Source organism: Echiichthys vipera (genome assembly GCF_963691815.1).
Source record: "Echiichthys vipera genome assembly, chromosome: 11".
Taxonomy (NCBI): domain Eukaryota; kingdom Metazoa; phylum Chordata; class Actinopteri; order Perciformes; family Trachinidae; genus Echiichthys; species Echiichthys vipera.
Genome location: NC_139836.1, coordinates 2,540,242 through 2,556,969, shown reverse-complemented (window position 1 = coordinate 2,556,969; position 16,728 = coordinate 2,540,242). Strand labels below are relative to the sequence as shown.

The 16,728-nt window shown below is 44.5% G+C and overlaps 1 protein-coding gene across 1 annotated transcript in view; it reads left to right on the top strand.

The window, feature by feature from the left end:
• The window catches only part of LOC310953914 (attractin-like protein 1), a gene marked incomplete at its 5' end in the record, with an annotated part of 258,550 nt that overhangs the window by 32,180 nt on the left and 209,642 nt on the right, over positions 1-16,728 (top strand). Inside the window, 6 exons of the mRNA XM_083923179.1 lie at positions 3,331-3,414; positions 5,822-5,935; positions 6,891-7,019; positions 10,883-11,091; positions 13,431-13,605; positions 13,787-13,874. Of these exons, the coding sequence (XP_083779305.1) occupies positions 3,331-3,414; positions 5,822-5,935; positions 6,891-7,019; positions 10,883-11,091; positions 13,431-13,605; positions 13,787-13,874 (799 nt within the window). The remainder of the gene's footprint in view (positions 1-3,330; positions 3,415-5,821; positions 5,936-6,890; positions 7,020-10,882; positions 11,092-13,430; positions 13,606-13,786; positions 13,875-16,728) is intronic.

Below are 16,728 nucleotides of genomic sequence, written 5' to 3'. Positions count from 1 at the left end.
CAACAATTCCCCCGTAGAGTACGGTGGCGTTGAAAACCTTCACTATAACAGACAGGAACGTCAGACAGACCCAGCTCTGTGGAGGACGCACATCTGTCTGCACCGGAGAGAGGAAGAGAAGGAGAGAGAGAGAGAGAAGACGGACACAGAGAGACAAAGTCAGACACAAAGACAGAGACAAAGACGGACACTCTTCCAGTAACTATAATAATATCTATAGTAATGTGAATATGACTTATTAATACAGCAGAATAGTAGAAACAAGCACAGCTGAGGTGATAGATTATAAACGCAGCAGGAAGCGTCATGCAGGACCACGGCAGCAGGCACCACCACCATCAGCAGAGACCTGAGAGTCGACAAAACACAAACAACTCTGGGGAAGAAGTTGAGGTAGTAACATGCATTGATGAGACATGAATGATACAGACGGATCATGTGAGGGACCTGGAAGTTTGATTCCACCGTCGGCCACTTTATCAAACTGAGTCTCTGAGCCTCACGAGCAGAGTGCATCAGACGCTGGACATCTCTAATGACACTCGCAGCAAAACCATCTAGAATGATAAATAACACTTCATGGAAGATTTTGGGTGAAATGTCACTTTAAATTCAACAGCCTGTTGCAAATACACAGCATTTGGTCCAGCATTTAGATGGTAAATTATTATATATATTATGGTAAAGTGTCTATTTGATCTCATTGTGTGTTTAGTTTGAGCTGCAGAGCTCTCAAACACATCGTAGCTCTGCAAAATCAGAAAGGATCACAATAAGAATTAGTTTCATCCTCTATTTTCTCACTGCCTGTCTCCTCTGACAGCGTGGCAGTGTGACCACAGAGCGTGCAGAGACACTCACACACACACACACACACACACACACACACACACACACACAGTAACATACTGTCCTACCCGAGACATGCTGCGATGTCTTCAGCGGCCGTGACGCTGACATTATATGTGTGTGTGTGTGTGTGTGTGTGTGTGTGTGTGTGTGTGTGTGTGTGTGTGTGTGTGTGTGTGTGTGTGTGTGTGTGTGTGTGTGTGTGTGTGTGTGTGTGTGTGTGTGTGTGTGTGTGTGTGTGTGTGTGTGTGTGTGTGTGTGTGTGTGTGTGTGTGTGTGTGTGTGTCTTCCTTTTCCCTCTGTGCAGTCATGATGGAATGGGATTACTTTGATTGGCAGGTGTGACCGATGTATACCATGAACACGAACACACACACACACACACACACACACACACACACACACACATACACAGCAACAATGTGATTATTTCAATTGCCAAGTGAATATGTCATGTTGGGGTTGCCACGGCAACAGTAACAGTGCACTGTCTTTACCCTGACACGAGTGCGTTTGTCATGTTTTATCTGCTGGCAGGAATATTTGTTACTGTGCCACCGGTGCTGCCTCAGGCTCAGCCGTGTATTTCTGCATCACAGTGTCACAAAGTTTGTCTTTGATCACACTGAACGAGAGAAGAGGTGACATAAATAATGCAGGGACGGCCGGCTGCATCAGTGGTGTCTGTAATGTGTGAACGGTGCCGGTGGGCCGCGTGTTTCCGAGCAGCGAGGGCGGTGAAATGTACTCAGGTGAAGAGCAGGACGCACGCGATGCAGCAGGTGCAGCGTCAGATCTCTGTTATCTGATCTGATGAAAGAAACGGTAGCAGGTCGTGGGGCTGATGCTGTGGTCGCGCGTCCCCAGAGGAGGATTTTAAAATGATAAAGTTTAAAGATATGAATTAAAATGCTCCACATTGGCGCTCCACTTTAGATGCACCGATGCTTTTTAATTTTACGATCCAATCTGATACCGATACCTGGGCTGAGCGTATCGGCCGATACCCGATACCGACCCGATGCTGTTGTTGAATGAATGAACCGTATACGTTACTATGTGAGTATCAGGCCCGACACAAACACGTACAGGGATCGTTTGATGCTTGAAAGTCTTGAAAATGCTTGAAATTGTTTCTGCATTTCTTTCACAAAAAAGTAGGGATGTCCGATAATATCGTCCGATATTGAGTTAAAAATGTAATATCGGGAATTATCGGTATCGGGTTTTTACAACCGATGTTTGTTCTGTAGGCTTCAGCATTTACGAGTCTGCATGAATGCAACATGGGACGTTTACAGGCGCGTGCTTGATGACATATAACAACAACAACACGCTAGACTCGTAGGTTGCTAACCGTGGCTAACAAGCTCGCTCGCCCGGTGCATGAGATGTCCGTGGTTTGGAAGTATTTCCAAGTGTCACCTACTAACAGTAACAGCATATATCGGTATCCGGTGATATCAGTATCGGAAATTAAGGGTTGGACAATATCAGAATATTGGATATCGGCAGAAAAGCCAATATCGAGCATCCCTATAAAAAAGCTTTAGAACAGAACTGTATTTCTTATTCTTCTGCTGATACGAAACACAAATGTAGTTGTTTTTTTTTTAGTATAATTCCATCTCAACGTGATAAAAAAGTGAAATAATCATTTTCAGTATGTATGTATCTGTAGAAACATGTGATTTACCACATCTGTGAGGTGCTGAAAAAGCTTAAAAATGGACCTGGAAAATGCTTTAAAGTGCTTGAATTTAACCTTGGAAAAGGTGTTCGAACCCTGCATTTATTAGCCTTGTTAAAAAAGGTAACAAATACACATCTATAAATGTACTTAATATTATTTATTAACAAATAACAAAGTGTAAAGACAGATGTGCGTCCTCCACAGAGCTGGGTCTGTCTGACGTTCCTGTCTGTTATAGTGAAGGTTTTCAACGCCACCGTACTCTACGGGGGAATTGTTGGGTCTCTGTAAATCATAAATAAGACTTAGAGTGTGGTCTTTACCTACTCTGTAAAGTGTCCTGAGATAACGCTTGTTATGATTTGGTACTGTAAATAAAATCGAATTGAATTGAATTGAATTGAATTGAATTGAATTGATCTGTGAGGTGCTGGAGAAGCTTGAAAATGGACCTGGAAAGTGCTTGAATTTGACATTGGAAAAGGTGTATGAACCCTGCATTTATTAGGCTTGTTAAAAAAGGTAACAAATACACTTATATAAATGTACTTAATATTATTTATTAACAAATAACAAAGTGTTCATTCGCAGCAAAAAGAAGGAGTGAAAAATTAAAACACTACTGAGGGGAAAAAATACCAGTAATGAGTCATTTGAAATGGATCAAGACGATATAAGTCATATTTTTCTTTTTGTTTTAAATGAGCGTGACGTTTTATTATCATCATCATCATCATCATCTTGGCTGTGTATGAGACTAAACCCCCCCCCCGCGTGTCCTCTTACAGGCTAACAGACCTGTCCGGCTCGCTCACAGATGGACCAGTCAACTACAAGTACAAGACCAAATGCACTTGGCTGATCGAGGGATAGTGAGTATCAGTGTTTCCTTCTCTTTCATCCTTTACTTTACCTGTTTCCACATGATTAAAAAGTGCTGTAGACATGTCATGCTACTGTTTGCTTGTGTTAAATGTTAAAGCCATGTCACAGTCACCGACGTAATGAAAACTGTCACTCTTTTCTACCCCATCTGTGAACGATGCATTATGTTCACCTCTTCAGTGGTCTGACTGGCTTTGGGCGATGGCTGCAGCAGTAGCAGTAGTTATTCATTCATTCATCTTCAACCGCTTGTCCCTGTCGGTGTTGCGGGGGGGCTGGAGTTGACATTGGGGGTGACATTGGGCGTCCACCCTGGACAGGACGCCAGTGTATCACAGGACACATAGAGACGAACAGAGACAGACAACCATTCACACCTACGGGTGATTTAGAGTCATCAATGAACCCAACACCTGCACGTCTTTGGACTGTGGGAGGAAACCGGAGAACCCGGAGAAAACCCACGCAGACACGGGGACAACATGCAAACTCAGCCCTAGACGGGATTCAAACCCTCTTGCTGTGAGGCGACAGTGCTAACCACCACACCACCGTGTCGGCCTCCATTGTAGTTAAATATCTCAAAATCCTAAACTACAAACTCGCCTCCAAGGGCTGTGACTATGTCCTGACAACCAGACGAATCTGCGAGCTCATACTAGAAAAGTAACACATTATTCTGTGGTGAGTGACGAGACGACATGTGGTCAGGGTCTCGAAGAAACCTGAAACTGCAGCGCCAGGATGGCAGCATTTGGATTTGAAGCCAATGAAAGTGGTGAGCTGATGAAGGAAAGGCGGTGTAAGCGCTGCAGGATAAGTCATGGTCCTGAGGTGTAACGCTCTCATTCATGGACTCTCAGTTCACCTCAGACATCTGCTGAGTCAAGCTTAACGAGTCAGGATCCTGCTCCGGTCCGGTGTCTGGACTATGTTCACACCGGCCCAGGTCCAGGGCAGAGTGACACTTTAGAGACCTCACTTCCTGCAGAGGGCTCATCTGATGTGATGAACTCCGTCACATTGTTAATCTGAACACACACACGGCCGGCACAGCAGGATAATCTCAGCAGTGAGATTAGGTTTTGAAAGCAACACATCGACAAACACACTGTTTTCTGACTGTAAAGAGCCGTAACCTTAACAACAACAACAACAACAACAACAACAGCTATAAAAGAGGGAGTGGATCGGACACGGGAGCAGAGAGCCCCGGTGTGGAGTCAGCGCTGGTGTGGGGGTGGACATAGAAATATATAAGGGTGGCAGTTTGACACGGGTTGAATGCTGCAGTTATTTATTTCTTCCTTCCTCAAACGCTGTGTTTATACACGGCCGAGTCCTCAGGGCTCCTACGCAGTCTGGAAAAGTCTGGACTCTAATTTGAGTCATTTCAGGTCTGTTTGTGTTGTTTCCAGATTATTTTCTCTCTTTCTAAAATCAAATATATGAATATGTACAAATCAAAACAAGTTCACTAACACAACACAGTCGACCTGCAGATGATATGAACCTAATCAAGCTGCTGCAGGATGGTGTCAGGTTACCATGGTTACTGTTCGTCTTGGGACTGTGATTCTCATTTATTGATTTTTTCCATACATGTCGTCTACATTTTATTTATGATTCATCATTATTTTATATATTTACAGGCTTGTGTTTACTTCTGTAGGTCCTGGTTAATTATCCGTCTTTACTGTCCCTGTGTGTAGAGTTACAGGTTCACTTATTAATTTCACTCTTTAAGCATTCAGCTTGAATAAAATGTGCGTTGAACAGAGTTCAATCACTTATATGAGCTACAATACGACTGTAAAAAGGCAACATAATGGCAAACATAGTCAGGATTTAACTTACGTGTTAAAAGTTGGATTTTAAAACCATTTATATACATAATAAGTATCTAACAAGTGGTGTCAGATGTTTAATACTGACTGAAAAATCCTCAAAAGTCTGGAAATTTGAGTTTGGAAAAGTCTGGAGTTTAGAAATGGAGGCCGTGGAGGAGCCCTGCGTCCTGCTGGTGGGGAAACGTGCCCCTGATCCTTCTCCATGGTGTCAGTCTCCCAGAGGGCCGACACAAACAAACCACAGGTGCACACGCCGCCCTCTGACCTCTAACGCCACGCCAGCGTCCTGTCCGTCAGCGGCTTCTGCTCTTCTTCAGCTGAAGCAGCAACATGTCGGACTGTTGTCAGAGTCCCACCGCAAAAACACTCTCATCAGAGGCTCATGGTGATCGAGGGGAACATCCTCTGGTACCGATGTTCTGTCAATAAGTGGGTCAATGATCATAACCACAGACTTCATAAACAGTGGAGACACTTGTCAGAAGTGAGACAAATATGAAGCATGTTGCTAATATATCTTCATCACATTTGTTTCTCTCCTCAGCCCTAATGCAGCACTCAGGCTGCGCTTCAGTCACTTTGCCACCGAGTGCAGCTGGGACCACATGTACGTCTATGACGGAGACTCCATTTACGCCCCTTTGATTGCTGTCTTCAGGTGAGCGCGCGTGTGTGCGTGCGTGCGTGCGTGCGTGCGTGCGTGTGTGCGTGTGTGCGTGCGTGCGTGTGTGTGTGTGTGTGCGTGTGTGTGTGTGTGGGTGTGTGTGTGTGTGTGTGGGTGGGGGTGGGGGGCTCAGGTAGCCTCTGGCACAGCTTCAATAGCTCCATCAATTTTTCACTCCTGCAGTCAAATGACTCCAGGTATGAGCAAACAAAAGGCCTCGTAATTACCATTGTACTGCAGTACGGCGATAATGGAAGGAAAATATGGCAATAAGCATTAGCTTTATTGCATATACCCCCCCTTCTCCCCCTCCCCGCCCCCCAAAAGGACAATCTCCGAGCATGTGGGCGGCTCTTTCATTAAAAAAACAGTAATGTCACAATCACTTTCCACTGGGCTCCATCGAGGCTTATCTCCTGTTGCTCCCAGGAAACACAGGAGCTCATGAGGGGAAAAATGATCCTGCATTTGAATACGCAAAGCCTTTCCCTTTGTAGCATTATTACTTACACTAAATAAGCTCCCACTGTTTACTACAGAGGGGTACACACTTGTGTTGGAGGGGGGGGGGGAGGCTGTATTTGCAGCAGAGAGGAGGCTGTGACTCAGATTCATTATGAAGGTACTTTTGCGGTGCATTGCGTTTATTACAAGAGGCAGGCCGAGCAAATGAGAAACCACCAACCCCTGCTGTAAAACCGCATCACACTAATAAAAGGGGAAATGCGTTCCGACGGCACTGCGATGTTGTTTTACTTGAAAGCTAATCACTGTCATATTTTTAGTGGATTCTGCATTTGCTGGAGTGGAAATGCTTTTTATCTTCCAGCGCTGCTCTCAGACCCGAGTCCATAAAACGCAGCGAGATGCTTTTTATCATTATGAGTTTGAGTTTTTTCGTTGAGAGGGACTTTCTCTCCGTCTCACTCCCTTTGTGTCTCTTTCTCAGCGGCCTCGTGGTACCGGAGACCCGGGGCAACGAGACGGTCCCGGAGGTGGTGACGACGTCCGGCTACGCTCTGCTTCACTTCTTCAGCGACGCTGCCTACAACCTGACCGGCTTCAGCATCGCCTACTCGTACGTCAACACTCCCCTCTTCCCCGTCTGAGTCTGATTTACACTTCACTCTCTGGTGCACCTGTACAGTTACCTGGGTCCAGACCTTTAGACATTCCCAGACAGTGAGATAGAGCACCTTTCTCAGCCAAGCATTTAAGAACACACATCAGGCATGTGAGGCAGACTTAATGTGACCAAAATTAGCAAGGACATTTGACACAGGACTAAAACTTAGGACGCACTCAAACTGTCCATCTGTACCGTGCCCAAGCACGTTTCAAGGCTAAAGTCTAGTTCGTTTGACCAGTGTGAGAACAACTGTATCGTGCTCAGGCTCAGTACGCCAGCTGTGGCTGGGTTGAGAGAGAGTCTTCAGGGTTCGTACAGATGCTTGAAATCCTTAAAAATGCTTGAATGTTAATGTTGGGTTTTCAAGGTTAAAAAATGCTTGAAATTATAGCCGCATTTCTATCAAAAACAAATAGCTATAGAACAGAAATGGACCTTGAAAGTGCTTGAATTCGATCTTGGAAGAGGTGTACCAACCCTGGCTTCTGTAAAGCACAGATGCACATGTGAGTGCGAGCATTGACGGAGGTCCTGGTGTCTATTTATATGCGTCTGTTCAATGCGACAGACACTTAAAAGGTGGAGCAAGAAGCAATGGAGTCGCTCCGATCATTTCAGGTAGTGTAAGTACAAACGAGCCTGTGCCGCGGGGGGGAGAGGGAGGGGGGGCACCCACCCTGAAGCACGGGGCACGGTACCAATGGACAGTGAGAGTGCGCCCTGAGACTAAATGAACACTAGGACCAGCTAACAACAATGTGCTGTTGAGTCGGTCCTCCACTGATGTTTATCTGCTGAGCACAGTCTTTGTACTCGGTGTTATTTATTGTATTGTGCTGGTTGTTGTATATATAAATATATATATGATGACTGTGAATATGGCGTAGATCTACAGCATGTCAGCAGCCGTCAGTCACAGACACAGAGCAGCTGCTTTGTGTCAGCAGTGATGGCCGTGATGGGGAATTGAATGATGTGTAGAAGGTTACTGGTCACACAGCCTTGGAGCACTCAGCACACACACACACACACACACACACACACACACACACACACACACACACACACACACACACACACACACACACACACACACACACACACTCACACACTCACACACACACAGACACACGCACTCACACAACCACACACACATGCACACACACACACGCACGCGCACACACACTCACACACTAACACACACACACACACACACACACACACACACACACACACACACACACACACTCGCACACACACACACACACACACACACACACACCGAGGGGGGAATAAAGGTTGTCATGACGACCCTCTTGTCACAGCAGCGCAGCAGCTTCGTGTATTAACAGAAAGATGATTTTGGCCGTTCGGTCTCATTCAGCTTCTCTGCTGGACGCCCTCTCTGCTCCATCAGCTCGGTCCTGCTCCGTCGCTCTCCTGTGTCGCTTCTTCTTACATTTACATTTCATTGGCTGACGTTTGTCCAAAAACACTTAAAAGCATTCAGACTCGACTGGAAGAAGAGGTGGATGTGTTCAAACACACAACTGTTCAGAAGAGAAGAGAGAATTCTCTTAAATGGGCTTTTGTGGTTTTTTGATAATATTAAATAGGGATCAAAGATCATTTAATATCTTAACAGAATCTACCAGGAAATAGCATGTTTTCTGCTAATCCAATAAATAATAGTCTAAATGAAATAACCACATGGGAAAGTATATTTTTTTTGTACTTTTGAAAATTACTTTGACATCCAATTCATGTTACTGTTGCCGTAACGCAGTTCTCGCTGTTTTTTACGACATTGCAATACAAATAACATAGAAAAATATGTTTTTTTTGTTTCAGACACACAGCCCTTACATACAAGCACACCTACAACTAGTTTTGGTCATTTTAACAGGGACTGATGGGATCTGTGTGAGAAATTCACTGGTTATCAATACGGTGGCTGATAGAGGGAATTTTTGAGCTGGAATATTTCACGCTGCAAAGGCTCTCAGAAAGCTGCTTTCACAAACAAATATTTCACATTATTATTCATTATACATGTTTCACATTGTCAAGAAATTCTAGAAATGATGAAAAAATACAGAAAAAATACGATAAAAACAGTTAAATAATAATATTTGAAGAGCTCTTTTCCAAAACGAGATAAAAGCCAAATTTAAAAATGAGTTTGAGCCACTTTGCTGTTACAGAACCTTTTCACTGCTTCATCAGTGTTTCTGCCAAATCTCTTTATTTCCTTGTTTAAAATGGTCTCAAGACGCAGTTCCTTTCCAAACCGCGACCAGCGCCAAACCTGTTTTTAGCCTAAATGCGATACGTCCTCTCGACCAATCAGAATTCAGTGAGCGTTCTATGTGATCCAACATGGCGGCGCTCTGAAGCGGGAGAGTTTTTTATTTCGTCCGTTCAACATGTTCAGACTGAGTGAAATTAAAAAAACGACTAAAACCAGATGAAAAACACCACAAAAATGTGACAAAATTACTAAAAACACATGAAAACACCACAAAAAAGTGAAAAAATGACTAAAAACTGATGAAAACTCTCGACCAATCAGAATTCAGTGAGCGTTCTATGTGATCCAACATGGCGCCGCTCTGAAGCGGGAGAGTTTTTTGTGTCGTCCGTCCGTTCAACACGTTCAGACTGAGCCATAAAAACCATTCTGACAAGATTAATGAATATTAACCAAATGTGTGGGTAAAAAGGTAAAAAAATGTCATTTTCCTGAAAACTGTTCAAATGGATTTATAGCGTTTGATAAAGAGCCCCTCATATGTTCACTATGGGCTTTTAAACAGGATAAATAGCTACAACATGTCTAAATGGCTATCGTTGTATGTTCTGTAAAAAGGCTTTTGATAGTGGCGCACATCTGAAAACATATCCACTGATATCTGTAGATACCGATGTCTGTGATCGGTCTGGATCTAACGCTCTTTTAAGGGCGCCCTCACACTGTGCGTCCGTCCCGTGCCCCGTGCTTTAGGGTCCTTGTCCCCCCCTCCAGGCCCGTTTGTACTCACACTACCTGGGCCTCGGAGAATGCTTCTTGCTGCCTATACGTCATCACGCCGTAACACGTCACACGCATTGATGACGTCATGGCGATGCGTGGCTTGCACTCACACTGGTCAAACACACTAGGCTTGACCCAAAAAACCTGTTTTGGCCCAGTGCGGAAGGACAGTGTGAGTGCGCCCTAAGTCAATGCAACAATCTGTTTTGAAGAATAAACATCCAGCAGGGCATTTTCCAAGTTTTTCATTCCGTTGTTCTGAACTGATCTGAGCCTTTACCGATCCCCAGAGACTTTGTCTTTGTTAAAAACCACTAGCGTTGTGTTTGGAGACTCTGTTCTGTCACTCTGCGGTTTCTTTGCTGTGGAGCTTCTCACCCGTCACGATCTCTCACACTCACAGGCGCTCACACTTCACAGCAGCCTGGCGCAGCAGCTCCAGCTGGGCCAAGGCCGTTTAAGCAGCCTAGCTGTGCTGCCATTGAGAGGACACTGGTCAAGTCCCTGGAAAAGACGCCGAGTTGAGTAGGAACGAAGGGAAGAATTTACATATAGATAAACAAACACATTTATGTTGTAGGCCTCCCCTCCTTAAAGACAGCAGCCGCCACTGCTCTGCAGGTAGCATGCAGTGAGTTTATTACAGCTGCGTTTGCTGAAAACAGCTACCTGCTGTGTGTACAAATGTGATGAGAGTGCTGAAGCGTTCTGTGAGTGTGCTCTAAAACCAGAACTGTGGAGTATTTAACATGAATGAGTCCTGACTGTGTCTCCTCAGGATAAACTCCTGTCCCAACAACTGCTCGGGCCACGGCAGATGCGGCACGGCAAACTCCGTCTCGGGTCGAGTGTACTGCGAGTGCGAGGAGTACTGGAAAGGAGACGCCTGCGACATCCCTTACTGCAGGGACAACTGCGGCAGCCCGGGCCGCGGCTACTGCGACCTGACCGGAGAGAAGCTGTGCGTCTGCAACGACAGCTGGCAAGGTGAGAGAGCCTCACAGCGGAGAGGAAGCAGAATTATGATCAGGGAACTGAGACAGGAAGTGACATCTGAACAACCTCATGCAGTGCTTCATCTGTAGCGTGCTGATGATTTCAGTGTGAAGCAGGGCTGCAACTAACCATTACTCCATCGATCTGATCCTAGTTTGGTCTGTAAAAAGGTTTTGTCGGTCCAGAACTAAGCGTGGACGATACGACGAGATTATCATTCAACACGATATTGGTCGGCCACGATGGATTATGCAACATGTGTTGTGAATTATTCAGTGGAACAAGGCTGTCTGTGTTGAGTTCACGTCTATAATAAAACCCTGTAAAAAAGCATGCACTGCCTTTACATTACGGAGGATCAGGTCGTTTTTCTTTAAACTATATCGTCCGTAGGGGAATTTCAGTATCGCCCATCCAAAACATCCAAAACCCAAAGATATTTAACCTTTTGTGACATTAAACAGAGACAAACAGGATATTTCTTGATATTTGAGAGGCTGGAAACAGCATTTTCTACTGTCTACATTGTTTTTTTATTCTGTCAATCGACTGCCGCGCTAGCAAACGTCGATTTTTTGACCCCAGGGTCGGGATTGCAGGTCAAAAATGATAAATTTGGTTAAAAATGTTGCTTTTTCAGATGTTCAGGTTACACATAATTGTTGTTTCAACAGTGTTCAGTGACTATATTTCATTATGCAGCAGGGACCTGCTTTAGATTGAAATATATGTATTGAAATCCAGTTAAAGGCATCATAATGTGTAACCAAACATTTATATTTCCGTCAAATTAATCCACTTTCATGATGTTTTTTTAATCTGCAAATCACCAAATGGTTGTTTATGAGGCAACACGTTCTGAACGTGTCGCTGTCACACCTTTATATAACTGCTCTGCAATCAGTGGAAATGCAGCCGGTGTTATTTATTCTCCGAGGGTCTCGTGATGTTTCTGTTTCGTTCATTCATCTCTGAGAAAATGGGAAACAGACAAAAGCAGGAGATGCACCGGCACAGCAGCAGCTGCCCTCGTCCTGTTGATGCTCCACATTACGTCGCCTGATTCAACATTATGGATGCAAAAACAACAAAACATGTCCTGGGAAATTATTACTTTAGTTTTTGATGTTGCATTTGCTATTTATCACACACAGCGTTGTTGTATCTGACTGTTACACTACATGTATTAATATTAATATAAATATATATTACACATTGAATACAACGCAGATGCAGCGCAGAGACTCCCTCATTTGTTACTGTCCCATTATTAATGTGATGATTGTAGATGAAGAATCGTAAGATTAACTGATTTTATTATTCATTAATCAGCTTTAGACACAAATTCACTTTGTATTGGATCATTTTAGTGATGAAGCTGTAATTCATCAATAAGACAATCAACTGTTGAATTGTCCTCTGTCTGGCACACCTGACAAACTGAGTCTACCCTCAAAACAAGTGTTATCTTACATAATAATAATCCTAATAAAAGTATTTTGAATCTAACCGCACCACACGTCAGGCTGGTGATGAAGCACTGCCCCCTCCTGGACTAACGCTGTAAACACAAGTAAAGCTGTTAGACATGAGTGGAGCTTCTTTCTGCTCTTAAAATGTTTATTTATTTCAATTCAATTCAATTTTATTTAAAGTGCCAAATCATAACCAAAGTGATCTCAGGACACTTTACAGAGTGGGTAAAGACCACACTCTATGACTTATTCATGATTTACAGAGAGCCAACAATTCCCCCGTAGAGTACGGTGGCGTTGAAAACCTTCACTATAACAGACAGGAACGTCAGACAGACCCAGCTCTGTGGAGGACGCACATCTGTCTGCACCGGAGAGAGGGAGAGAAGGAGAGAGAGAGAGAGAGAAAAGACGGACAGATGGACAGAGAGAGAGACAAAGACAGACACAAAGACAGAGACAGACACACTTCCAGTAACTATAATAATATCTAGAGTAATGTGAATATGACTTATATGTTTTGTCAGTTAATACATAAACTGAGGAAAGAACAATTTAATAAACTGTATTTGGGTTTAATCTGTCTGCAGACACACACAGAACCCTCTCTGAGGTTAGATGAGCTCAAATGAATCAGTATTTATGTCATTAAAATATGATAATCAATGAAAAACTTGGTATAATTATAGATTATTTAGTAGATTTATCCTGACTGTCTGATTTACGGCGTCACATTTAAACTGTCTTGACTCTTAATCCTCCCTCTGAAGACGTCTGGAGGCCGTTACACAGGAAATAGAAACATCACGTGCTGCTTGTGATTGCTGTTAAAGTGAAATGTGATGTTTGTCTCAGGTCCAGACTGCTCTCTGTCCGTCCCCTCCACTGAGGCCTTCTGGGTGCTGCCAAGCGTCAAACCGTCGGCTCAGACTCTGGGTCGGGCGTCCCATCAGGCTCTGGTGCACTCCGGGCTGATGTGGGTGGTGGGAGGATACTCTTTCAACTACTCCAACTACCACATGGTCCTCAAGTAAGCAGCGTCACCCTGTCTGTGTCTGTCTGTCTGTCTGACTCTGTCTGTCTGTGTGACTCCGTCTGTCTGTCTGTCTGTGTGACCCAGTCAGTCTGTCTATGTGACTCAGTCTGTCTGTGTGACCCACTCACAGGGACTTAACAGCTTCCATTGTTCTTTCCTCTCTCCCCGTCTACAGCTACAACCTAGAGAGCAGCACGTGGGACACGGTGCCCGTCAGCGGCGGCCCCCTCTACAGATACGGCCACTCATTGGCTCTGTACCAGGTAACACACCTGCTTCGTTTCACTCACACTACTGAGACACGGTGTGTGAGGCAGGCAAATAAGAGTCATCAGCATGAGAAGAGTCCCTACACACAACACAAAGCAGCAACAGCGTAGATAGTGAACCCAGAGTTTATTAAAAGAGTGTTTTAAAGACTTACCTACTGGCCCCTGTACCAGCTCCTCTCATAGTAAAGTCCATTACAGTGGAAGGAGCCCATTGCTGCTTTGTTTTGTGTGTAGGGACTCTTCTCATGCTGCTGCAGAGGTTTGCTGTTATTTTAAGCAGCATTAGTGGTTAAAAAAGACCTTTGAATGCCTTCACCGTACTGCAACGAGCTAATCACTGTTAGCCACGTCCGGCTGTTAGCGACTCTTCAGGATTTCTCCGTTAATGGTTGTTACACGGACAAAATTGACTCAATGGCTGATCTGATGAGTGTATTTGCCCGGGATGATTTTATGCAGAAATTTCAATTTAACGTCACACAATGCCTCTGAAGTCATCCGTCTTTTTTGAAGACCAGCTCATTATTAACTTCAGAATCATTCATGAGCTCACTTTGTGTCACAGAGGTGATTTGATAATGAAGGAGTGAGAGAGAATAAAGACAAATGTCTCTGTCCTGCTGTGATGTAGGACACATCTGACCCAGAGGAGGTCAGGGGGTCAGAGGCTGAAGACAGGGCAGGATCTGTAGGCAGCAGTAACCAGAGACGTGGACTTGAGACTTGGTGACTTGGATGTGAGTCGACTCAAGTAGCTGTTTTGATGACTCGGCAAAAAAGACATCACTTAGATTATAGCTCTGCAGTTAGCTTATGTTCTCTATGACCTGAGTCGGGACTTTCCTCAGAATAAGATGACTTGAGTCTCATGTGAGACACATGGGTGTGTGTGTGTGTGTGTGTGTGTGTGTGTGTGTGTGTGTGTGTGTGTGTGTGTGTGTGTGTGTGTGTGTGTGTGTGTGTGTGTGTGTGTGTGTGTGTGTGTGTGTGTGTGTGTGTGTGTGTGTGTGTGTGTGTGTGTGTGTGTGTGTGTGTGTGTGTGTGTGTGTGTGTGTGTTTGTGTGTGTGTGTCTGTGTGTGTGTGTGCTGTAGTTTGTGGCCTTCACATGACACCTCTTAGAGCGGAGCACAAAGCAGACGTGCTCATTGTATTTTTATCTCCGGGAGCGACGGAGACATGCGGCCGGTCCTGCCGACTCTTCACCTCTCACCCTGCAGTTTCACGCTGACATGTATTTTAAGAAGCTTCTGGATCACGCTGTAGCTGCTGCACTGTAGAGACATGACAAGCTGCAGGGCTGCACTGAAGTGAAGTGCATATTAGAGCATGTTAGTTAATCACTGGACACTTAAAGCTCTTATAATCAATATTTCCTTATTGACTGTTGTTGGAATAACTATGTCAGAGGTGTTGCTGGAGATAAACCGTCATTGTTGCGTTCACAGCTTACTGCACTGCACCCAAGGAGCCAAAAATCAATCCTGGGTTTAAGAAAACACAGAGACAAAAAGAGCTCTGGCTGCTGAAGCCTCGTGTTCGCTTCAGGTTACTTTAGGATGTTTTTGGCACTGACACCAAGGACTCCTCTCTTCAACCCTGCTTCTTACCTCAGAGGCCAAATTCTCCATTTACATAGAAATGAGCAGCAGAATGGAGCGTTTCTTCACATGCTTCTGACATTTGTATCTGCACAGCAGCTCCATGATGAGGGGGATCATATACCAGGAATATCGGGCGGTCGATATTCATTCATTCATTCATTTATTCATCATTCATCTTCAGCCTCTTGTCCCTGTCAGGGTCCCGGGGGGCTGGAGCCGATCCCAGCTAGCATCGGGCGTGAGGCGGGGTACACCCTGGATGGGACGCCAGTCTATCACAGGACACATAGAGACAAACAGAGACAGACAACCACTCACACCTACGGGTGATTTAGAGTCATCAATGAACCGAACACCTGCACGTCTTTGGACTGTGGGAGGAAACCGGAGAACCCGGAGAAAACCCACGCAGACACGGGAACAACATGCAAACTCCACATAGAAGGGCCACAGCCGGGATGCGAACCTGGAACCTTCTCGCTGTGAGGCGTCAGTGCTCCATATTCGCGTTTTTTAGGTATCGGCCGATGTGGGCTGCTGCGTCACTGTTTTTCCCAGCATTATTTACAGACGGGCGTCCACAGGCAGCTCCGTGTTGCTGCAGACGCCTTTTTTTAAGGGGACTCATCACATGTGTTATCATCATTGTGTCATTTTTTATGATGCAAACTGAGGAAGCAAAAGTAGAATCAGCTCCAAATATCGTCTCGAGAAAATCGGCAGTGCGTATCGGTGTCCTAAAAAGTCCATATCGGTCGATCCCTTGTGTTTTGAACAGGGTTCGTTCAGGTACAAATTTAGTTTGGGGTTTTTTAAGGTTTGGAAAGTGCTTGGAATTTGAATTAAGTGCTTGAAACTGCTGGAAATGAATGTTATATGGGATGACATATATGATATAACACAGATATCCCCAAAGCACTTCAGTCAAAAGCAACTGGACTTGGTTATTTGTTACAAAGAACCAAGTCCAGTTGCTTTGGACTGAAATTGCTTTGGGGATAACGACGACCTGGACACATGAGAACATTCACAAGCTGATTTCCCACAGAGTAAAGAAGATCTTCATATTTGAGAATGAAAACCGCATTTTCTGACATTTTTGCATGAAAAATGCCTTTTTATGAAACAGATGATCAAAATAAGTGGTGATTATATGTTGTGTCGATAGATTAGTCGAGTTAGGTTTCCTTTCATTTGTCCCCCTGTAAAAAGACGTCTCATACCATCATTTTGGTTGTTTATA